Below are 24,416 nucleotides of genomic sequence, written 5' to 3' on the forward strand. Positions count from 1 at the left end.
TCACCTGCGCACAGGAAGAACTTTCAACCTCCCTGGTGGAAAGTCACATGAGATTTATTACATATGCCCATCATATTGACATAAATTTCTGCTCAGGGCTGGGGTGCAGCTCAGTGGTAGAGTGCTCGCTTGGCATGTGCCATTCCAGTACCAACAAGGAAAAGAGAGAGAGACAGAGAGAGAAATTCTACTCCTTAGCATTATCTCCAAAGCAGAAGAAATCAGTTTCAGTTTTAACCTCGGGACCTAGAGCTCACAGTGAGCTGTCCAGCTGCCCTCAGGGATGTCCCAGACCATGACTAGAAAATGCAAAGATGACCACAGTGTGGTAGAAGACTCCGAGCCACCACCAACGACCACATGGGATTTTCTGTTCTCAAGATGCATTCCCCTGATGTGTAGCCTGGAATGGAAACTCCTGCTGTCCCATCCAACCTTGCTACTCTGTGTGCAGACAACGTTATCAGGGCCTATCTGCCTGCAGCACAACAGCTCCTGAACCCTTCATTTTACAGGTGGGAAAATAGGCCCAGATGGGGGCGGGGACTGACCAGAGGTCATGAAGCTAGTTACCAATGAAACAGGTGAGAACTGGATCGAGTCTTCTCTTTGCCCCACTGGTAATCCCCATATTTGGCCAGGCCACTAAGTGTGAATACCAGGGGCTCACAAGAGTTCACCTACTCATCCAAGCAACATCTGGGACTTAGTCTAAGTGTTTTTTCCTAACCAAAATGTGGAAAGTCTCTCCCAAAAGAGCATATGTTACTGTGACTATCCAATCAGAAATTAACTGAGCTATTTGCGCAGCTTTTTAGGTAGAAACACAAAGGTCCAAATACCTGTGCTTAAAATCCAACTGGGGAAAAGGTAGGACTTTCCTCTCTGGGAAGTTTTATTCTTTAAGCCCTAGAAAGCAGGGCAGGCCCTCTGCTGAATCACTATTGTTTCCACTTCTAGGACGGGGTTCAAACCCCATTTCAATGGCGGAATGAAAACTTGTCTGGGGTGAAGACAGGACATTATATGCCACCTTGTTTCTATTGTCACCTCTGTGAGCAGAACCCACAAAGTGCCTTAGCAAGCAGAGAGCTTCTTGCTTCCTTCTGTGCAGTCTTCTTGGGGTGCCTTGGGGTGCTGGCTGGGTGCCCAGTGAGAGCTTGCAGAAGTGGAGTGAGTGCAAGGTTCTCTGTCCTGTTAAGAGCAGGAAACAGGAAGGGAATGCTCTAGAACCTGGTGGGTCCTTAATCCCTTCACACTTAGGTGGGCTCTGGCTCTCACTCACACGGGCGAAAACTAAAGCCCCTCCTGGCCACGTGGCTGGAACCCTGCAGAACCCTGCTTTCTCCCACCCCAATTCATTGGCTGCGCTGGTCAGCACCGGGAAGGCCAAGTTCAAACCACTTCATTCTGCAATACCCGACTGATTACTCCCAAAGAAAGCTTCCACAACCGTATCAACAACCAGCACAGGGAAGGGAAGGGAGACCTCCTGTGTGGTTTTGTTAGAACTCATGGATGTTCAGAGGCTTCATTTTATACACAGGAAACTAAGAGGCCCTGCCCAAGTGTGCACAGCCATTGCGGGCAGGGACTTGTCCTCTGGTTGATTCCTGGACGGCTTGCTAGGTGTTCAGGAAAGGTTGGCCGAATTAAGCTAGACCTGAGTAGCAATTCCCAGACCGGGGCTCTTTCTTTTAAGCCACTTGTTCTTGAACTTGACTGTATCAGAGAATCACCTGGGTCACTCAAAAATGCTGGTGCCAACCTCAGCAATTCTGATGGAATTGGCCTCAGTGCTATCCCGACATGGAGATTTTTTAAAAGCTCCTGGGAAATTCCTGTGTGCAAACAGGGCACACAGCTCTAAACCACACTGCTTCCCCAGAGGAGAGAATTGTTGGTCTCTGGGCCACTGTTCCCTCCCCTCCAGGACTGACTTAAGGTTTGGGTCAGCAGGAAAATGGAGAAAGACCTTCGGTTCACCCTTGGAAATAAGCTGTCCACTCCCCACCTTGAAAAGACACAGAAAAGGACAAGGTTTGGAGATCAAGTTAAATGTCCAATTTATTTTTATAACTTGAAACCAGAACAAACTTGGTTTTGAACAAGCGTACAAATGAAATGGCAGACACATGCTGAACTCAACATTGTGACATTAAGGGAAAAAGAGGCCCAAAATCTTGTACAGAGAATAAAAGGAACAATAAATATTTTACTAAGCCATATTGAAATGACCTCCTGTCATCTCAACATTTTATCCATAATTAAAAAAAAAAAGAGTGCCCGTTTTTTAAACAGAGCACAAATACCAAGCAATAATAAATAGTTCCAAACTTGTAGTAAAAGACAAAACCTCCAAGTAAACAACAAAAGCTCATACAATAAGTAATAGAAAAGGTAATAAAAATATTTCGCCTTGCCGGTACAAATGCAAACGACTGAAATCAATGTAACTTTGCTTTGCAGGGCTGAGGTACAAAGAGCACCAAAATCACGGATTTGCCTGTGTTCAAAAAACCTTCGGCTGACGGACTGGGATGAAGGGCTGATGTCCTTGCTTTCACATTTTGCTTAGAGTAATTCAGTCTCCTCTCCCCATGAAAGACCCTCCAATGGCAAGTGGCAGGTTCCAATTGGGGGCAACTTTGGGCAAAGTTGTGGCAGTGTGGAACCCGGCCTGAGGTCGGCTGGGTCACCCAGGCTGGAGGCCTCTCACTGGGTCACTGCTTAACCACGAGAGAAGCAAAGCTCTCTTCTCTCTGCAGTCCACAGAGACAACCCTTGTGCTTTAGGATGGCTTAGTCCCGGCATTCCGGTGACTTTGTTGAGCTGGTGAGCGCTGGCTAGCCTTCGATAGCCACAGGAGGACCACGGTGGAGGCTCCCAAAGCTAGGAGGGCTGTGCGGGGGAAGGGCAGCGCTGGGTTTTGGCTCAAGCAGGTAGGAAACTGAAATCTCAGCTCTATGGCCCTCTGCCTCCCCCTCCTTTAACCCTGCAGGTAAGTGGCAAGGGGGGCGGGCAGCGCAAACAGAAAGCTCCCAGAAGAAAGATTTCTGCATTTGGTAAAGATTTGCCCAGAAGGATGCTTGGTTATCTTTTTATAACCTGCAATAATGGATCTTACATTTCCTGAAATAAAAAAATGGCTTCCTGATATAGGTATTTGTTAAAAATGCATTATTCCCTTATCCAAAAAACCACCAATGTATTATCTTAAAGCTACTTGGCTTTACAAAAAAAAAAAAAAAAGAAGAAGAAGAAGAAGAAAGAAAGGAAGGAAGAAAGAAAAGAAGTGGAAAGGACAGAGAGGGAGAAAAAAAGAAATTAAATAAAAATGAAATGAACAGATAAAGGACCAACAGAGGCAGGGGCAACGCAGAGGAGGGAGAGGTATGGAAAGGCACCGAATTCATTCATCCCAGGCCCTCGGCAGTCGGAAACTGACAGAATGCAGGTCTCGGAGAGAGAAGCAGCGAAGCAGGGGAGCAAAGCAGACCACCACGGACGGAACGGAAGGTCCTGGGTGCGAGGGTCCCCTTCCTCAGCCCCACCTGCGGGGTCTCTCAGGGCAGAGGGCTCCAGCTGGACCCCACTGACACCAGCTCCTCCCCCACACGTCTTGCCTGTCTCCTGTTTTCTCAAGGACTAAAGCAGCTTGGTTTGCTTCCTCTCTGCTCTCAAGAGCGGGACAGGTGGTGGTGAGCGCCATGCAGTGACAGCAGAGAAGGCAGGCCACCCTGCTGGCTCCCCTCTGCAGCTGCCATCTTCAAATGGCCTCTTAGAGGAAGGGAGGACTGTGTGGAATGTCACCCACATCTTGACAAAAACTGATTTTTCCACTCAACACAAATAAAGCATTTCCCATCCGGCCTGCTGTGGCCACACCAAGGAGCCTTGATGTGAGGTCGGGCATTCACCCGGAAGCCCAAAGCCAACAGCTCTTGCGCAGGCCAATTCTGACAAAAATATATGCAACTAAAATGGTTTGTGACCCAAAGCATTTACTTCCTTTTGCTTCTTTTTCTCAAAGGTTGTCAAACAACCTTTCTTCTCCTGTACAATAGGACTTAACATACAAATTTTTTTGCAATATTTTATCCTGCCAAATTAAAAAAATATATTATGGCAGCCTGTTTTGTTTTTGTTTTTTTTTTTTCTTTTTATTTCCAAATTCACTAACAAAAAGGTACATTAAATCCCTTTAAAAGGACAAGCTTACAGTTAAAAAATTACAAGCTCCAGTAAAAATACAGCAAGTGCCTACATCATATGAACCAACCAATATATCCATTCCAGAGGGAGGTGGGGAGAGAAAAATAAGTACAGGTCAGAAATGTGATTTTTTTTTTTCTGCAAAGCAATGACAATATTAAGCACTTTTTTTCTACATACTTTTTCTACATGGTGTAGCAATCCCCTTTTAATCCCCAAATACAAGTTTCTATACATTTTTTTTTGAAATAAAAATTCAACACCCAAGGCAGAAAAAAATTTACTAAAACTCCGACTTTACAGTTACTGTGACAAGAACAAATTTATAGACCCACCATTTAAATTTTACTGCAACATTTTCAAGGAAAAGAAAAAAGTTTTTTTTTTTCTTGTTTTGTAAAATGCCCAGGCATTCTCGATTATTACAAATACTGGTCCACTTTTACAGTAATCAAGAAATTTTAATATATATAATATATACTAAAACCCCGTCACCAAAAGAAAACAATATACACGCAGCCATTGTGGCATGTTTGTATAACCTATTAAGCAAACTCTGAAAAAAAAGATCGCTCCAACACACATACACACAATTTTTTTTTACCCTTGTATGTATCCAATACTGTAAACGTATTTTTAAGACAGAGTGCACTAAATTTAACTTTAGAAAAAATTAGCCATTGTTCCTGAATTGTTTTTCGTTTTTTTGTTCAACGATATCAACTTGTGTCACTCGGGTTTTAATTCAGCAGTAAGTCACCTCTACTCCACATCTAAGCAGCGTTGTCCCAAAAACAAAAGGGGCGGAGGATAACAGAGCTAATGGATGGCCAAGGTTGTGCTGGGTTTATTTCTTCACTTCATTGGGTCTTATGGCATTTCCATGTCCTCTATGTTCAACCAGGATTTTTTTTTTAATTTAAAGTAAATGTGGCTTTGTTTCTAAAGAATGTACTTTTCTTGTTTTACTTTTTTAAAAAGTCTTTTCATTTCAAAAAAAAAAAAGTTTTGCATTTGTCTCAAGAGACTCAAATAGGAAGATCAGTTTTCAAGGCACTCACATCAAATTGAATGGCAGTAGAAAAACTGTCCAATAAATTATTATTTCATTTTGTTCTTTATAGTGCCAGTATTGTGAATGCCACGCTTAGCAACACCGACACTCAATCTCAGCTGTCCCTTACAGTTTAACCCACCTCTGGGCAAAGAGAATATGCTGCAATTTCTTGTTTAGAAGCCATTTAATTTAAATGCAAACAAAAGCTTTAAAGTGCGGGTCAACAGAATTCAAATGTCTAATATTAACAGTCCAATGTTAGTACCTTCCAACCTAATCCGAGAAAAAAAATAATCGGGAAGTAGCGCTGGGCACCTTCGGATGGAACTCTTCCTCTGCTTCTCCAGGAGAGGGAACAGAAATCTGCAAGATATTCCCCCAGTCCCTACAGTGTCATCAGTGTGCACTGAGTAAGAGGGCACTGACTTCCTCAATTCTCCATCAAGGCTTTTGTCTGCTTGAGAAATGATCAATCACCACGTGTAGCAACAGACGCTGGGGACTGATAGAATGGGGGTGAGTAAAAGAGAAGTCGACAAGTCAGAAGAAGCCTGAAAGAACACCACTGGTTCCTCCCTTTCTGTGTCACTGAAGACCACCACCGTCTACCCAATAAAGTCCCCTCAGCCCACTTTTTTCAGACAACTCTACAGCAAAGGGCAGAGACGGCATCCCGGGGCGCACCCACATTCCAAGAAAAGGGTGCTCTCTGCTGTGGATGCACCACCTCAGAATGCTCTGGGCCTCTTCCCAGGGTAGCCCTCGAAAAGGGTTTTTCTAGCAGTACTTTGTGGGGTGTCTCCCCCACCACCCCACTGTTTTCCCTATACAAGGTGAAAATTGACATCAACACAGAAAAGGCCTCTGGGACTCAGAACATCATCAGTGCTACATCTCCATTCCAACTCTGAAACAAAGTGCTACAATTTTAAAGATTGTTATCCGCTGTACATCCACCCCCCCCCCCGAAAAAAAAGAACAAAAAATAAAATAAAAAGCCTAAAAAATGCATGCCACTTTTTATTTCAGGACCAAAAAAAGGGGGAAGGAATAAAAAAGTAAACAACTTTAAAAGTCATTTAAGTGTTGGCTTCTTCACAAGAAATTACACATGCTTAGCTTAAATTTCAAAAAAGCAGCGCCCCCCCCAAAAAAAATTATAATTTAAAAGATATGCTTCCCCTCTACATTGCTTGCGAGTCATTGCTCAGACCACTACGGGGTTAAAAAAAAAAATGAAGAAGGGATGGATACCCAACAAAATCTTTTAAAGGAATTTAAACAGAAGGAATAATAATAAAAAGTACCTGCACATGCCAAAAAAATTACAAAACCCAATAAATACAGAAATTATTGCACAGTTAAAAGGCTCCACAATTTTTACTTCCTTAATCAACCCTCGGGTTTCCATAGGACTTCGCAGACACAGGTTAGGTTGGGGTGCCGCCTCCCCTGGGCCCCGGGGACACACGGGGTGCTAAGTGGCGGTGACGCGGAGGCAAGTCAGGTCGGCATTCTCTCGGTTGGCAAGGGTTCCACTGTACAGGTGGGGGCGCCCGGCCCGCGCGCTTAGCTCCTCTCGGCCTGCTCGATTTTGACGTCGTTAGTCAGCAAATGCTCCCCGTGCCACTTTTTCATGTGTTTCTCCAGGGTGCTGTAGACGCTGAAGGGCATCTGGCAGATGTCGCAGCGGTACACCTCCTTGCCGATCTGCCCGTGCGTCTTCATGTGGCGCGTGAGCTTGCTGCTCTGCGCGCACGCGTAGTTGCACAGCTCGCACTTGTAAGGCCGCTCGCCGGTGTGGCTCCGCCGGTGCACCGTCAGGTTGCTGCAGTTCTTGAACACCTTGCCGCAGTACTCGCACGTGTCGCTGCGGCGGCCCTCCTTGGAGCTGGGCCGCCCAGGGCCCGGGCCACCCAGATGCGGCGTGCTGCCACCGCTGGCAGTGCCACTGCGGCCCGAGAGGCCGCCGTCCAGCAGGTCCCCCGGTGGCGTGGAGAAGCGCAGGCTGCCGTTCTCGGACGAGTGCTCGGACGACGTGGCGAAGGGCGACTGGCGCGCGTCCGTGAAGCCCAGGAAGGGGTCCTTCATGAAGTGCCGCGACGCCGCGTAGCCCACGAGCCACTGTGAGTACACGTTCTCGGACGGGATGAGCGCGGCAGGCGGCAGCTCCAGGTCCTTCTCCACCTTGATGCGCTTGGCCGCGCTGTTGAGCCCCGGGCTGGGCAGTGGGGCCGGCTTGCGTGGGAAGAGGCCCGGGAAGGGCTCAGCGCCGGGCGCGAAGCCACCGCCCCGCCCGTTCACCGCGCCTCCTGCACCCGCATCGCCGCAGCCACCCGCGTCGTCGTCGTCGCCCGTGTCACCCGCGGCCGTGCGCTTCAGGAAGGCGCCACGCTTCTGCTTGTCGGCCAGCAGCTCGCTGTACTGGGGCAGCGCACCCAGGCCCACGTTCTCCATGACCTTGCCCAGGACCAGCGCCTTCTCGTCGGCCAGCGCCTTGGCCGCGCTGCCCACTCCGCCCCCGGGACCCGGCACCCCGGCCACCCCGCCGCCGTTCTCGCGGTTGCGGCTCAGCTCCGAGTCCATGCTGAAGCTCGACTCGGGCCGGCTCTCGTTTTCCAGCAGCAGCTCCTCCTCCTCCTCCTCCTCTTCCTCGTCCTCCTCCTCGGGCTCGTGGCCCAGCGATGGGTCGCTCTCGTGGTGGCGGAAGTCGCCGTCGGCCGCTTTGAGGCCCTCGCCGGCCAGCTCGCTGGTGCCGGGCTCCGGGGAGCTGGCAGCCGAGAGTCCGTCGTCCGAGCGACCGGCCAGCGAGCCGGCCTTGTGCATGTGCGTCTTCATGTGGCGCTTGAGCTTGCTCGCCTGCGAGCACGCGTGGTCGCACAGCTGGCACTTGTAGGGCTTCTCGCCCGTGTGGCTGCGCCGGTGCACGATGAGATTGCTCTGGAACTTGAAGGTCTTGCCGCAGAACTCGCACGACTTGCTCTTGGCCGGGGGCTGCGGTGGCGGAGTGCTGCCGGGGGGCATGGGGGGCAGCGGCGGCGTGCTCAGGAACGGGGACTTGGGGCTGGGCTGGAAGGGGTTCAGGAGCCGGTGCATAGGGTTGCCGCGGCCGGGCGACACGGGTGGCGGCGTGGAACTGTTGCCTGCCAGCTCGCGAAGCCGCCGCGAGAAGTCCATGGCAGGTGAGTCGATGGCCATGGGGTTCAGGCGCATGACTCGGTCAAAGGCACTGGGGTGCTGGGCGACGAGCCCCATCTCCTCGGCACTGAGGCGGTGCGGGTCCAGGTGGTGGCGTGGCGGCGGGCTGAAAAGCGGCGGCGTACCAGGCAGGCGGCCCTCGCCAAAGCCCGGGTGGTCCCGCAGGATGGGGCCCGTCATGCGCAGCAGGTTGAAGGGGTTGCTGTCGCCCAGGAAATTCATGAGCGGGGACTGTGCCACGGCCTCGGGCCCCAGCGGCGGCGGGATGGTGAGCCGGGGCGTGAGCGAGCTGCTGGCCGGCCCGGGCTCCAGGTAGATCCGGAAGCCGTGCGTGTTCTGCGCATGCTGCAGCAGGAACCACGCGCTGTTGAAGGGCTGCTTGCATGTTGTGCAAATGTAGCTGGAAGGCTCATCTTTACCTGGGGAGACACACGGACAGAAAGGCAGAGCGTGAGAAGGGGCAGGGGGCGCGGGCACCGCGGGGTCACTGACCTGTGGGCACTTGGAGGACCAAGAGCCCTGTGCTCCGACCTGAGGCTGAGGGGCCACTTCCAGGCAGGCCTTGCTGGGCTGTCTCCACCTGGCTGGCTACTGAAGAAGTTGAATGTGTGCATACGGGGACCCTGGTGACCAAGTCTGAACAAGTTCCTTCCATTCTGTAGGCCTGGCTTTTGCCTGTCCTTAGGGTGCTCTTCTTATCTCAGAAACCAGATGAGAGTGTGCAGGTAGAAAAGCCTTATTCTAATGGAACTACCAAAGGCTGGACTGTGGAAAGCTCAACCATGGAAGGCCATCGAGGACGGGGTTTCTCAACCCAAACTCTACTGACATTTAGACCTCAATGATTCTTTGTTGGGGTGGGAGCAGGGCAGTCCTAGGTTTTGTGGGGTCTCCACCAACTAGATGTCAGGAGCACCCCTCCTTCCAGGTGGAGACCAAAAATTGTCTCCAGACACAGCCAGATGTCCCCTGCAGGGCAAAATCACTTCTCCACCTCCCCTGGGGAAACACTGATTCAGACAGCATCGGACTCAAGGTAGTTCTACAGAAACAAATCAAACTATTGTCTTGCAAAAAAATTGTTTTTTCTTGAGCAGAGATGGTTGTGATACCTTTGCAACGTTTGCCATTTAGCCATAGGAAATTCCCGTGTTTCCCACACCAGTGTCTGCAGAAACAGAACCTAAATAAAGTGCCGCAGAGACCCAACAGCTGTCCCCAGCCGGTGTCCTCGAGCACAGTTGGGGTGTGGAATTCAGCCTCCCCCACCCCGTCGGAACACTGGCCTAAAGGAATGAAAGACCGTTGCCATGTCTGACAGGCCATCAGGATGAACAGCTGTAAAGGCTGATTTGTTAGAAACTGGCTCTGGTGACATCGGCAGCAAATTGTAGTGGACTCTGGTGGCACTGAGCCAAAATGTCACCGTCTTTGTCCATCATTGGGGCAGTCACAAAATGGAGGCTGAACCTTTCATCTGGAACATCTCACGGCTGGCCTCCTCGACCTCTGCTGAAGCTGGCTGCTCTGCCAACCGGAGCCCCGTTAACACTTTGCATAAGCGAGACAGGCGCAGACAGGCCATCTTCCGCCATCAGATGCACCAGCCGGGAAGGAAAAAAAGAACAGGAATCCCTTCCCAGACTGGGCGCAAGACACGGCAACTGCAGTCCTGAAAAGCTCCTTTTGCTTTATTCAAACTTTCCTGAACCTGGAAAATCTAATGCAGATATTAAGGTCAGGCGCTGTGCAGCCCAACATGCTCGAGATCACTGCGCCCCACGGAGGAAGGGCAAAGCAGTCCCTGTCCTCGCTGCTCCCCCAGGCAACTGAAGGACTCTGGAATCCCGCACAGAGCGTGTTTTTATTTTCCTGGAGGGCACACCCTTAGCAGTGCTTGTAGCCCCCTTAACGGTCCTTCAGAAACCATCTTTAAAAGGCACGTGGCTCAGGGACATGTGCCCTGAGTTCCACCAGAGGGACTCGGTCTTGAGTCTGCCTCTCTCACAAACTGGGCTTGCCAGCCTCCGAGGGTCTAGGACCTCTCAACATGCCCGACGTGGGCAGTGTCACGGAAGTCACCCAATGGGCAGGGCACAGGTTCCCCAGGCTGCAGAGAAGACCCAAAGGACACCCAGTGCTGGAAGCCAGGACGTGCTTTTCCGTGCCTGTGATCACTCAGGGATCATTCCACCTGCATCTCGCTTTGTGTCTGTTTGGTGGAGAGAAGACCAGAGACACAGAGGCGGGCAGAACAGAATCCTGAGGTTCAGCCTCGCCTCGCCTTTACAGCAGTGCAAGGAGAACGTCTGAGGCTATTTTCATCTCCAGGGGGTTGGGCCTTTTCCCTCTCCCCGTGTCTGAGTGACTCCGGTCCTGTCACAGGACCCCCTGAAGGGAATGTCCCCCACCTGGAAGAGGGTGGACAGGCCCTGGTGGCCATGCCCCACCCCTTCTGCAGACACTAGCAGTGGGGGCACAGGTTTCTCGGGGGTACATCTCCTGTCCTCGGCTTCTTGGAAAAGGTTCTTGGGAAGGGGACACAGTACCTCAGACGGCTCATGAGCCAGCCAGTCAGAAGCCATACTTAGGGGACTCCTCACACTCTCTGTTAGGAGTAAGACAGAGTAAGTAAGCAATAAGTAAGAAGATAAACGAAAGTCCCTTCCAGACACAGGAGCTAATAACACAATAACCCTTCCCGGCTTCGGCCCCTCTAACTCACGTGCTGATGGCCCACAGCCACTGTGCTTCTGCATGGTTTGCATCCGGGCCTCCCTCCCCCCATCTCTCCTCCATCATCTCTGCTTCCTTGGGTAGCTCCTGTTTCTTGATCTGGTGGCCACACATTTTCTAGAAAGTTCTGTGGCTAATGGGGTATATCAGAGGAAAATGCAGAGGTCCTAGGCAGGCAGGGGATGAAGACTGCCTGAGAGCCGAAATGGCCGATCACATTTTTTTTTTTTTTAACTCAAAATGGCAACTGCTGAGAAGCATGTAGCTGCCTGTTCTAAAAAGCTCACAATTCCACGTCTTGTTGGTTTTTTTTTTTTTTTTTTTTTTTTTTTTAAAAAAAGGACACTTCTAAAACTCCAGCTTCGGGAGGAAGTTACCTGTCCGGAATTCACCGTGAGGTAACCAAGAGCTCTGTTTACCAGTGGGATCTTGGGGCCACCTGTCATGCCAGGGTAAGTGCTTTCTGTACCAGAGCCCCTGAGCCACTCTGGATGGTAGTGCCCTGTGTGAACAGCAAGGTTGACCGCAGGCCATGGCCTCCCCAGGATCTGATGGCACCTGATCTAACACTCTCCCAGCGCTCAGAGGCCCTCCCTAGACAACTCCTTTGACTCCCCCCCTTTTAAATAAAATGACTTCCTGGTTATCTCCTGCCATAAGTGGCCCCTGGCAGGGGAGCTGCTCACTTTTAAGGACAGAATGCCAGAAAGTCTTTGAAGAGCCACTCAGAATGGTTTTCAATTCAAACACTCAATATTTTTAAACAAAGCCCAGAGACACAGGTGGCTGGTTTTTAAATGCAGCAGAAGACCCTAGGACAGCAGGCCGTCCTTCCTGGGACTAAACCTGTCCTCAGCATCATGCCCTCCTCGAACTTGGGCCACCTGCCCCTGGGGAGCTGGAGAGTCCTTTGCTAGTGTCCCAGACAGGCTCCGCTCCCACCACACGGCTGCTGCTGCTGCTACGGCTCCAACAGAGACGGGTCGGGGCCTGGACTGTTCAGAAGCACTTTACCAGAAATATCAAGCCTGGCCTTCAGACCTTGGAATGTCAGCTGTGTTTTGCTGGCGGGTTGGCACGGGGCGATCCAGAACTCAGGCCCGGGTCTTGTCTTCATTTGCTGGCTTCCTTCCTCCCCCCTTTCTCAGACCTTCCTGGTGCCCACTGGCAGGAACCCACACTGGCCCTTCTCGCTCTGCTGACTCTGAAGCCATCCCCTTGATATCCGTCTCAAATGCAAAGCCCTCCCAGTGACCTCTCGGTTACAAGAGCCCTGGACAGTGCTTAATCCCTCTGCCCTGTTCCCAGACAGGTGTCGCCAACCGAGTCCCCTAACCCCTCTGAGCCTTGATGTCCTCATCAGCAGTACACAAATGACACACCTGCCTTGCTAGAGGGCTGCGGCATGCGGGGGGGCTGTGAGTGACATGTCGCCCCTCGGGTGCAGGGAGGGCTCCATGCGGTTGGGTTCTTGTTTTCCGTCCTGTACCTGGTGGTGGGTGTTTCAGGGAAGCCGCTCGGTGCCACTCGGGCAGTAATGAAACCCTGGAGGAATTTTAGTGCAGCCGGTCGCGTGCGTTAGAGGTTCCTGGGAAGTGGAAACTTGCAAACGTTGAGAAAACATGATTTTTTATTGTGACGCTTGGGAGCCGACAGGCAACTGGACTCCTGCATTGCCATGTTGCTCTCCCTCTGCTTCCAGCCTCTTTTTACGAGCATTTAAATGATGGCTCCTCCTTGTGATGCCGGCTACTCTAATAATACCAATAAAGGCATCGGGGTGTTCAATAAAAAGCACACCTTTAATTGAATTATTGTTCAATGAAAAGGCCATAATCGAGAGCGCTGGCCCTCAAGGCCAACTGACACCTGAGGGAAGGGCGCGGGGCCTGTGAGAGATCCCGCGCCCAGGCTGCTGGAGAGGACCAGGTCCGGGCTTCGCAGGCCCTGCGGCCAGCTGCAGAGCGTCCTACCGGCATGAGCTCATCTCATGACTCCTCACCGCGGCCTCAGAGGGAAGCCAGGCAAGGACCGGCTGTGCCCGCTGGCACATGACGCCGAGGCTTAGAACAAGGTCACACCGCCAGAAAGCAGCCGGGCCAGGCCCACTGGCCCCCAGCAGGACCCCTTGCTTCCCCGCACACAGCACCTGCCACTGGAGGGATTCACTGTCCTCTGTCACAGCAGAGGTCAGAACAGGGGTTCCTCCGCTGCACTGTGTGAAGGCACTGAGTCCCTTGGATGGACCCCAGTCAGGTCCACCACAGGCCTTGACCCCAGGGAGAAGAAGCGGAGTCACTTCACAGAGCCAGCAAGCCCAGTGGGTGCCATGTGCTACTCAGGGGACCCAGTGAGGGAGGGGGTCACAAGATACTGGGTGGCTGAGTCTAGGACCAAGAAGCCAGGCCCCAGGAGGACCGGAGGCAGCTCCTTTAGGATGCCCAGGACGCAAGGACGCAAAAACTGGGCTGGTTTTGCAGGCGCAGGCCTAACCTTCGTCTAGAGTCTGCCGCTGCTCACAGAAGGCACGGCCCAGAGCCATCCCCACAAAAAGTGAAGAAAATGACCACCTTCTCCCTTTTCATGATGCTGGAAAGAAAATGTCAACTGAGCACCTTGGAGGTCTACGTAAAGTGTCGTGTTTGTATTGTTCCTGGGCAGTCGCCTCTAAAACCGGAAGGCACCCTGCTCGTTCCAAATGCCTCCCGTCCACTCTCAGCCCTCCTCAGCAGAAGGTGGAGTTGGGCGATAAGTACAGTGAACCTGCAGGAAATCCACTCCCTGGCCATCCCTGAGCCGAGCTCACAGAGGCCCTCACCCCAAATGGCCTCTGAAGCTGGGGACTGAGGAGAGGAGGGGCCCACCCAGGCCACACTCCTGGCCAGTGGGCACTGTCAAGATAAGAGCTGGGCCCAGAGAGAGACCTGCAGACTCGGGGTCTCCAGAGCCGAGGGATCAGGGAAGGGAAACTGCATGCCTTGGTATTTTACCTTTCATGCCAGCCCAAGTGCCAACGGAAGTGTCGAGATGTGCTGTTTGGGGTTAGAACTTCAATAACTCATGAAATCATGCTGACTCATGGGAAAATAACAGTTGTGGCTAGTTTAGAAGAGAAGAATCTTCCACGAGTAGTCCAGAGAGGGTGTTGCTGCCATGGTGGAAGTGACCGTGCTACTAGGACCAATAATAAGTACTTGCTCCCTGATGGGAGAACAGACCCATTCTCCAACACCAGTGCCTGTGGCAGACATCACCAATCCATCCCTGCACGCTTGCTCCAGACCTTCAATCCTCTTGAACTCCACATTCCAGAACTCCAGCCATTACCAAATCAGGTGTGTCTGAGCCTCTCTGCTGCTCTGGACACCAGCACACCTAAGTCCAGGCAGCGGGTGATCACAGCAGTCAAGGATGAATACACGCAGTAACACACTGTGTCCTGCTGAGCTCAGTGACCACTCACCTGCCTGTCACTTACTCACGGGACAAGCGGGAGCTGAGGTGCCACATGTGTGAGGCACCTGGCTGGGGATGCAGCTCACAGTCCAGGGCAGGCAGGGAGCACCTAATAACCAGCTCCGTCACTTAATGAAAATTTGGGGTGATGCTAGAGGGGGAGAGAGGAATTCAAGGGCTCGGCTGGACTGGGGTCTTGGAGCCTGTTCCGTGCCGGGCTTCGGACCTGGCCTGCCTTCTCCTTCACACTCCCAGGAACTACAACACCGTCACCACTTATAAAAGGAACAAAGCAAACTCCAGAGGACCTTCTTGGCCTTGGATCATTCATCTCAAAATCACCTTCTGCCTGGATTCCAAGCTCCCTGAGGACACGTCTGAGCTGCTGTGACCGGCGGCTGGGCCCCTGCCCAGTGCGGTGCCTGAGACCGACGTGCTTCCAAACCCTGCGTGGCCTGCAGTCCGGCGTGTTCCTCAGCTTGTGCCAGCAGGACCCGTGTTCCCTAGACGCGCTTTGGAGCCAGGACACTATGGCCGGGTGGCTGGACTCCAAGGAGCTTCAGGGTCCTCGTCTGTGCGGTGAAGACGACACCTGGGCCGATTCCTTGTGGGATGAGGAATCGTCCTGATGAAGCACCCGAGACGGGGTCCCCAGGCAGCAGACCCTGGGTGCGCAGGGCGTCAAGCAGGGAGACGCAGGGCTGACCTGTCACTTGGTGTTCTGTGTTTTCCGTGGTCAGTGTCACTGCAGGCATCACCACCAGGAAAGGGCCCAGGCATGGCCGACCCCGATCCTCAGCCAGCCCTGCCCCACACACCAGCCACCTCTGGAGCTCGACACTCAAACCGCCCCTTTTCCTGGGCACGAGGGCACGCGACCCATCTGGCACCACCCAGCCTCGCAGCAGCTACATTGCAGCCACAGGAGCACACCAGGATCCAGGGGACACTGAGCAGCACAATACGCCACCACTCTGCCACTACCCTCCCCCAAGCCCAGAGCTGCCCCAGAGGACGCGGTCCTTCAGGCCTGCACACACCACGCCCTGGCCACGCACGCTGAGGCCCGTGTCTGAGCTGTCCCCTGCCACCCCTCCAAGCCCTGCTGCCTGAAATGCCTGCCTTTCACTCTCTACCTGCAAAGCACCCTCTCAGAGGCAGCCCGTTCCCACAGGGCTGTGTTCAGGCCACTCATGCGGATCACACGGCAGCACCGGGCTTTTGAAACGGTCTGAGCGTCGGCTGGATGCTCCAGGGAGTTTGAATCCACACTTTCCAAGAAAAGGAAATGAAGTCTCATCACAGACAAAGTGAGGGGCCAAGTCTCATGGCTTAAGTGCAGAACCAGCACCCACCCAGTCCGCGGGACCTGGGGCTGGCACTGCGTCGGGGTGCCCAGCTGGCTGTCCCCTCCCACCCAGACTGACAGCTCCGCTGTCACTAGCCTTGAGAGGAGACTGGCCTAGCTGAGCGCCATCATTCCACCTGAGAGAGCGGGACAGGGAGGCCCAGCTGTGGGATCTGGAGAGCGGAAGGGTCAAGAAAGAAGAGGTCTGACACACGAGGAAACGGAAGTCAGCTGCACCGTGCTTTGCCACGCCCCCTTACCTGGAAGGGATCTGCTTGGCAGGGCTGACCCACGTGGCTCCACCTGCCTGGAGTTAACTGAGGCTGGAGAGAGCCCTCCACTGACAGCCTTCACTGCAGCCTCCAACCAAGAGCTGGCATCGCCAGGGTTTGCCCAGGCTTGTCCAAGACAAGCAAGTCTTGCTCCCCTCCCCTCCAGGAGGCCACAGGTGGACAGAACACAGAACCCCAAGACAGAGCCAGAGCTGCAGCAGGGCTGCAGGGCACCCAGGGAGGAGGCAGTAGGCAACAGTGCACAGAGTTGATGTCCAAGCTGGATCCCAGAGCTGTGCATGCCCATGAGGAGGGAGAGGCCTCAAGGTGCAGGGAGGCTGCCTAAGCACATGCAATTGCAGCACACCACACAGCACAAAGGATGAGAGGAAGACAGGAGATGCAGCAGCCACACCATGCAATTCTGAAGGGGCTTCCATCCGGTGGTGACCAGGCCCACCATGGCCCTCAGTGCAGGGCTGTCCTCGTCCCCAAGCTCACTCTCCTAACATAGGCTAAATGTGAAACTGTGTCCCACTCCCAGAGGTTCTTTCCTGGGGAAGAGTATGAGGACAGCCGAGGCCACACTACCTCTTGCAACCCAGGTACCACTGTGGCAAGTAAATGTGTCTCCTTCCCTCCCTGCTCTGCAGGTGCTGGAAGCCCTCTGCGCAGCGGGACCCAGAAACACAGGGCTGTCCTCACACAGCCCCCAAGTCCAGTGCAGAGGCTGAGGATGCGGGAAGGGTTGAAGCCACCAGGTCACAAACAAGGAGTGTGTACAAAGTGGGACCCAGGGAGGGAGAGACCAATAGCCCGGGAGGCCCAGAGGTCCCCAGGACTGAGTCCAGCTCAGAGGGAAGAAGGAATCCATGAGGCGAGAAGGAAGAGCAAGGGTGCACCCGGCAGAGAAGACTGCTACTTGAAGGCTCAGTCGGGGGAGCCGAGGTTCAAGGAGCGGAAGGACTGGAGGAGGGACTGGAAAGGGGATGGGAACCAGTCTGGGGATCTGTTCAGGAACCTAGCTGGAGACGGGACAAATCCCAATTGCTGTAAATTCCATCCCAGTGAAAACGGCCAAAGAAAAGCGAAAACGGAAGATACTCAAGCCCACGTTCAAGACCTCCCGGAGTCGGTCTAGTAAAATCTCAGTACAACGAAAGAATGCAGGTGAACCCTTCAGACAGCTCTGCTTCCAGCCAGACCCACCCTGCCCAAACAGTGAAGCCATGAGACGTAAACCAATAGAACTTAAACAGCATGAAGATCATGATCCCGGGCAGTGGCTTTTCTATCCTCCTCTCAGGCAGGAGGTCAGTGATTCCAGCAAGCTTCTCCTCTGAACGCCAGAGGACTGTGAATCCACCTTCAGGAACAGTGCGGTCCAGGCTCTTTGGGGAACAGAGAAGTATTCAAACTGAACCACAGCTGCAGGGCCCCGCGCACCCCAGATTTCCCAAAACAGTCTTTCTTTCAACCGCTCAATTCTGTGGTCAGACCAGGTGTGCAGTTTCAGGCTCAGGAAATAGACACCCAGCCCCAAAGCAAAGTGAAATTGCTGACAGTGGAGCACCTCAGCCTAGGGAGAAAGAGCAGTGCTTGTCAGCGAGATGGAAGAGTGGTGGGCCCGACAGGACACCCAGGGCATCTCGCAGGTGGCCCTTCATCTGAAGCAGCCCCAGAGAGGGCTCCAGCACATCCCTCCAGGTCCTCGGAGCCCCTCCTGTCCCGCACAAGGTGCTCAGATTCACCGGAAGTCATGTCAGCCTTCGGCCAAAGAGATCAGACTCCCCTGGAACCTGCTTCTGCACACTTCCCTGACGGGGGTTGGCAGATGAGCTCGTTTGGGTGGTTTGGCTCCCACATGGAGTGTTCAGAGAGGGTTCTAGAACTCTGGGGACAGGAATGGCCTCCAGAACAGGACCAATAGCATGAAGCAAACCACCCTTATCCTCATGTGCGTGTGCGCCTGCATCTTGGCCTCACGTGGGCGCCCAGCCTCGGACCGGCCCCACAGGAAGTCCCCTTCTCCATGACTCACCTCCCCTTCACGGGCAGGCCTGCATCCCCGCGTTCCTTAAATCCACAAAAATCTCCACTTTCCACCCCAAGAAGTGCGGCAGGGGCAGTAAATCTCGTGTTAATGGAGTGTACGTTTAGCTCTGAGCAGATAATTGACGTTATGGAGAGCCTCGACGCCGAGTTATATAGGTTAGCGAATGCAGAGGGGACTCATTACCGACTCACTACAAACAAGTAGTAATATATGTATATTGTTCTGAGTGGTGTTATAGCAAAAGTGTTCCGGTCCGCAGGGATTGATAAAGCACAAGAAAACAGCAGATATGCACTTGTAAATTTGTCTCATTTGTCTCTGAAGTTAAAGGTTATTCCCTTGTTCTGAATTTGTAATAAAAACACGCTAGCCCAGGGTTTGTGCAGGATGTTTGAATATTTAAATTGTGTATAATGATAGGCAATTATAGGGTAAAAACTGGACCTCGTGGATGGGGGGAGCACTCCACCAGGTGTTTGTGCTGGATGGCTCTCTCATCTACAGCATTCCGCAAGCACCTTTCCCCGGGGGCCTCAGGGAGCATCCCCAGGACCCTTGGCCACCCAGCAGTGACCAGTCAAGCTTGGGTTTGCCTGGGGGCGTCTTTCCCACCTCCTTCCCCTCTCTCTCCCCGCTCCCTCTTTTTTGCCCTTTTTGTTTCCTTAAGCATGCACAGTGCATCTCTCCCGCCAAGGGCCGGGCCCACCGCCCTCTTTCCACAGCTGGTCACTGTTTCTGCGCTGCTGAGATGACGGAGCCGGACACCGGGAGGGCCTGCAGGGTGCAGTGTGAGTTCGCTTGCCCCCCATGGGGCGCCCGTCCTCCACCCTCTCGTCCCTCCAGGAGAGCAGGGGGCTGGCAGGGAGCCCCAGCTGTGCCTGCGCCAGCCCAGGGCGGGGGCAGGGGGTGGCGCTGCAGCTCCGGCCTGGAGCCCAGGTGCCCGCCCGGCCTCGGCAGCCCGTCTGCCCAGGTTAACCAACCACAGTGTTAGAGTGACTCCGGCCAGCTTGTCACCGAGCACAAAAGTCATCAGCCAGTGAATGTTCTTTTCTGCACCACAATTAAGACGAATCAATACGACGTGCCACAAATGGTATTTTACTCTCAATAAGAACTCGAGCTGAGTTTATTCAGAATATTTTAGCGCTTCCCCGGGGGATTTTGGGCCGACGCAGATGGCAAATAAAGTACTCAGCCTAAGGCTACAGCACATTATGGTAATTCTAATGTCAGATGTACTTTAATATACAGCTCTATTTAATCACCCCATTATTTCACATTTCCATATGAAAAACCTGCGGCACTTCTGCGGCACTCTGCCTCTGCCACAGTGCCAAGCGTCCTCCAGCCCGCTGCCGGCAGCCGGGCCGTGGGCATCCTCGCCAGGCGCAGCCCGATGCTGTGGAAGTTTCCGGGTGCCCGGATGCACGGTCACAAAATCAAGATTCGGAGGTGTGCCAACACCACCACGGAGCGTGTGGGAGGCCAGGCGCAGTCCACACAGACATGCAGGACGTGTGTGGCACAGGCACCAAGGGAGGCCGGGCCCGCTCACTACACGCCCCCTGCAAGCACCACAGCCCAGCTGCGAGGCTGGGCGGCCCAGTGGCTAGGCCGAGCCAGGGCACCGGCTCTGGTCTGTGACCACAGCAGCTGAGCCGGCGGGTCCTCCCGGCACTGTCCACCACCCCGTGAGGCAGGATGAGGCCCAACATCACAGGCAGCACCCAGGGCCAGGAGGGAAGGAGCGTGGGCAGTGGCTGCCGGCTGCGACACAGAGGGCGTGGTGGCGGGTGGGGAGCTGCGGCCGGAACTGAGCGCTCTGAGCCAGGAGGCCCAGGCCCGCGCTGTCGGGCGGCTCCAGAGAACCTGAGGCCCAGAAGCCCAGTGGAGGTGGCGTCCTGTGAATTCAAATGTCTGCAGTGCCTGGAGGCTGGCGGGCCGGCCAGCTGGCGGAGAGTGGCCCGCGGAAGCGCAGGTCTGGGCTGAGCCCACGAAGCACTCCTGCAGTCACGTGGTGCTCCCAGGCAGCCCACACAAACCTGCTGGCCACCCATTGCAGATTTCTCCAGGATGGTCTGCGATGGGTGCAGGGACATCTGGCACCGGACCTTAGTGGGTGCCCTGGAATGAGTCAACGTTGAGAGCCACATGACACGGTTCCTGTAAATGGTCACAGCACGTGTCCCTAAAAGGAGGCACTTGCCTGGGGGCAGGCTGGGTCCAACCCTGACACCGAGCAAAATCAGTCAATCAGTCAGCCTCTGAGGAAGGAGGGAAGCAGGGAGGAAGGAAGGAAGGAGGGAGGACGGCCGATTCCTCAGAAGTGTCCACTCACCATACCTGGTCCAGGCAGCGCTGTCTCAGGAGACCAGCAGGGGGGACTTTCAGAGGAAAAACACTTGAACATCTGAAGGTACAGTCACCTGGGCTGCCTGGCCACACTACAGGTATGCCCTTGAGGGACAGCGTGCCACCCTGGCCCTGCTGCCACACAGGTCACTCTGAGGTCGCCCTCACGACAGGGCCATCCTATGTAACGGCCTCTTAAAATACGCTTTGGAGGTAAAATTCAATGGTGGACTTCATTCTCAAATTCCAGGGTCTTGCTATTATTGCTCAATCCTACACGTAAAAATGGTACTACTATCCCCAGACCAGGGGTTCTCAGTGGAACCAGGAACCCCTGGTCAATGTCTGGAGACACGTTCGATGGTCACAACTGGGGTGCTCCTGGCATGCACTGGTCAGAGGCCAGAGAGCTGAACATTGCCCAGTGCACAGGACAGCCCCCCACAAAGAACAGCCAGGCCTGGAGTGTCTTCCGTCCAGGGGGCAAGCTGCCCTGGGCGAGAACCTTCCACTTCAGTCCTGGTCTCTGTGTGGGCACTGCCCCTGAGCCCAGCAACACACACCTAAGAGAAAGCAGGACTGGGGAGTGGGGCGAGCGGGCGGGGTCGGGGGGAGAACCGGGGGGACCAGCAGCGCCCGCGGCCCAGGCTGTCTTCTTTGGGCAGTGAGGGCACTGTGGGAGCCAGCCAGTCATGGGGAGAGAAGTCGTCTGAATTCCAGGGTGGCCCAGGGCTCTGGGGCTCGGGGCTTCCAGGGAGGGAGCCTTGCAAAGTCGAAGAGCGGCCTGAACAGGCGGAGGAAGCAGGTTGGTCCCCTGGTGGGCACCCGTGGCCCGGCCCACCGCCTCCCGGAACCGAGTGCGGGTGAGGGCCGGAGACGTCGGGGGCTGCCCTAGATTCAGCTGGCAACGTGGCTGCAGGAGGCCAAACCCAAACACGCTTCCTGAAGTCAGAGATAAAAACACCATTTCTGCTGCGTGCGCCACTCTTGGAGGCCACAGCCACGCCGTGTGGGGGGCGCGGGGGACGACCATGCAAGCTGAAGTGATTTACAAAGAAAAGCACCGTCCGGGGAGATCACCCGGAAAGCACAGTGAGGGGCTGCTGAGCGTCCCGGGCCGTGGGGAGCGGGCCGCCTCGGGAATATTTTTAGAACGATCCCTGGAGCGATTCTTCTTGGTTGTAGAAACGCTCCAGATCAGAAAGTCAGTTTTTCCCCTATTTGCAGAAGGGAGCTGGCTGCTCTGGACCGAGCGCGTGTTTTGCTTGGCGGCTGCTCGTCATTCTGTCTTGGCAGCCTTCCCTGGAGCGCTCGGTGAACCTGGCTCTCACACAGTAGCACTTTGATTTTAAGCGCCCCAGCCACGCTTCCCTAATAACAGCCTGGGAACTGCAAAACCCCTGTAAGCCCAGCCCTTTAAATGGGGAACAGAGTAGGGCTCTGGGGCCGCTCACCACAATAGGGCCTGGAAACCGGGCCGGGGCCATCGAGACCGAAACGTGGCTCTCGTTAGCAGCGGAAAACGAAACAAAGCCGCATGTTCTGGGGCCAACAGCACGCCACCGCGCCTCCGCCCTGCTACACGCACAGGCCTACCCCCTTCCCGTGGCCCTGACAGGTACCAGGTGTCTCCCATCCACTGAGGGTGGGATGGGAAGGGACACAGCAGCTTCAGAACCACATGGGGCTGGGGCTGGGGCTGGGGCTGGGGCCGGGGCTGGAGCTGGGGCAGATCCATTCAGCTTCCCGAATTTGGCTAAACTTGAATGGGTGAGCTCCACTCTGCCCTCCAGTCTCTTTATCCACAAATGGGAATAATAGCTATCTTGAGGATGGAGGGAAGATTCCAGAGCATCATGGAAAGATCTTGCATCTGGTCAGTGCGCAACAGAGAAAGCTAAAATAGTAAGGATATGAATGAATGAGAGTGCGTGAATAAATGAGCAAGTAAATGAATGAGTGAGTGACGGTGTGAACGAATGCATGAATGAATGAGTGAATGAGTGAGTGTGTGAATAAATGAGCAAGTAAATGAATGAGTGAGTGAACGAGTCTGGGAATGAATGAGTGAGTGAATGAGTCTGAATGAATGAGTGAGTGGTGGGTGGGTGAGTGGGTGGGTGAGTGGGTGGGCACGTGGGTGTCAGCAGCATGGGACTCTGGGACCACGTGTGAGCAAACCCCACTTCATGGCTGACCAGTGGTGCTGCTGGGTCCTGCCACTAGGGAGTCATTACTCATACAGGGGACTTCCAGGTACAATTTCCGCCCCTCCCTGGCATCAAGAAATGTAGTTCTTTGGGCCTCTCAGAACTGGCTCCTCACCACTGTGTTTCACACATTCGCCTTTCTTTCTCTCTGTGTTGTTTACAAAGGTTTCATTATGTTTTCAACTAATCAGAAAGGCCCCGCTAATACACAATTAACATGTGATTATAAAAAAAAATTAAAATAGCTTCCAGAAGAAGGAAATGTAATTAAGTAGAGAATGCTTTTCACTAAGTGCTTGCTTTAACCCATTGTCCGGACACAGTCTCCGAACGTCCACAATGCCTGGAACAGATGCCAAGGGCAGAATGTTAAAAGCCAGTGAAAAGGGACGAGCTTTTCTGGGGAACAATAACCGTCACTTGGCGTACCGTGCTGGCCCCCCTCAGAGTCCGGCCACAGAGTGGCCACCTCCCCCGTGCTCACCCCACTTTTCTGAAAAAATGTCTCCCTTGAGCATAAAACAGACGATGGCTCCCAAGCCCCAGATGACAGGCATGGGGTGAAGGCCAGGGTCAGGTGCAGCAGTGACAGTCCCCACCAGGAAGTACACTGCCCCCACTGCTCACCACTGGTCCCTGTCCTGTTTCAGTTCACACAGGGCCACATTTCAGAAGGGACCTGTCTCTCAAACCTCCCAATTCAAAATGGAATTTGAACCTCCTGTCCAAAAGCCAGCTGACAAATCGGGATTTTGTGACCACGCGACCCGTTCCTGAGCCATCCCAAATCCTTCGAGCCCACTGGCCCCAGTGTTGGTCCACCGGAATTCAGGCACCAGGGTTTGGGTGGTGTCTGCCAATCAATACACCACATGGCAGCCTGCACCCCCCAGCAGCCTGCACCCCACAGCAGCCTGCACCCCCAAGGCAGCCTGCACCCCACAGCAGCCTGCAGCCCGCAGCAGCCTGCACCCCCCCAGCAGCCTGCACCCCACAGCAGCCTGCACCCCTAGGGCAGCCTGCACCCCACGGCAGTCTGCGCCCCTACAGCAGCCTGCACCCCACGGCAGCCGGCAGCCTGCACCCCTAGGGCAGCCTGCTCCCCTACGGCAGCCTACACCCCACGGCAGCCTGCACCCTAAGGCAGCCTGCAGCCCGCAGCAGCCTGCACCCCCAAGGCAGCCTGCAGCCCGCAGCAGCCTGCACCCCCAAGGCAGCCTGCACCCCACAGCAGCCTGCACCCCACAGCAGCCTGCACCCCAAGGCAGCCTGCACCCCACGGCAGCCTGCACCCCAAGGCAGCCTGCACCCCACGGCAGCCTGCACCCCAAGGCAGCCTGCACCCCACAGAAGCCTGCACCCCAAGGCAGCCTGCACCCCACAGCAGCCTGCACCCCAAGGCAGCCTGCACCCCACAGCAGCCTGCACCCCACAGCAGCCTGCACCCCAAGGCAGCCTGCACCCTAAGGCAGCCTGCAACCCGCAGCAGCCTGCACCCCACGGCAGCCTGCGCCCC

General features: G+C 54.3%; 1 protein-coding gene across 5 annotated transcripts in view; it reads right to left on the reverse strand.

Moving 5' to 3' along the window:
* Positions 1–2,047: 2,047 nt before the first annotated feature.
* The window catches only part of Bcl11b (BCL11 transcription factor B), a 91,867-nt gene continuing 69,498 nt past the window's right edge, over positions 2,048–24,416 (reverse strand). For all 5 annotated transcript variants that reach the window (XM_047542140.1, XM_047542138.1, XM_047542139.1 and 2 more), the window contains one exon: positions 2,048–8,889. In XM_047542140.1, coding sequence (XP_047398096.1) covers positions 6,842–8,889 — 2,048 coding nt within the window. In that variant the 3' untranslated portion in view covers positions 2,048–6,841. The remainder of the gene's footprint in view (positions 8,890–24,416) is intronic.

The sequence above is a fragment of the Sciurus carolinensis genome, chromosome 2, assembly GCF_902686445.1.
Source record: "Sciurus carolinensis chromosome 2, mSciCar1.2, whole genome shotgun sequence".
In the NCBI taxonomy this organism is placed as follows: domain Eukaryota; kingdom Metazoa; phylum Chordata; class Mammalia; order Rodentia; family Sciuridae; genus Sciurus; species Sciurus carolinensis.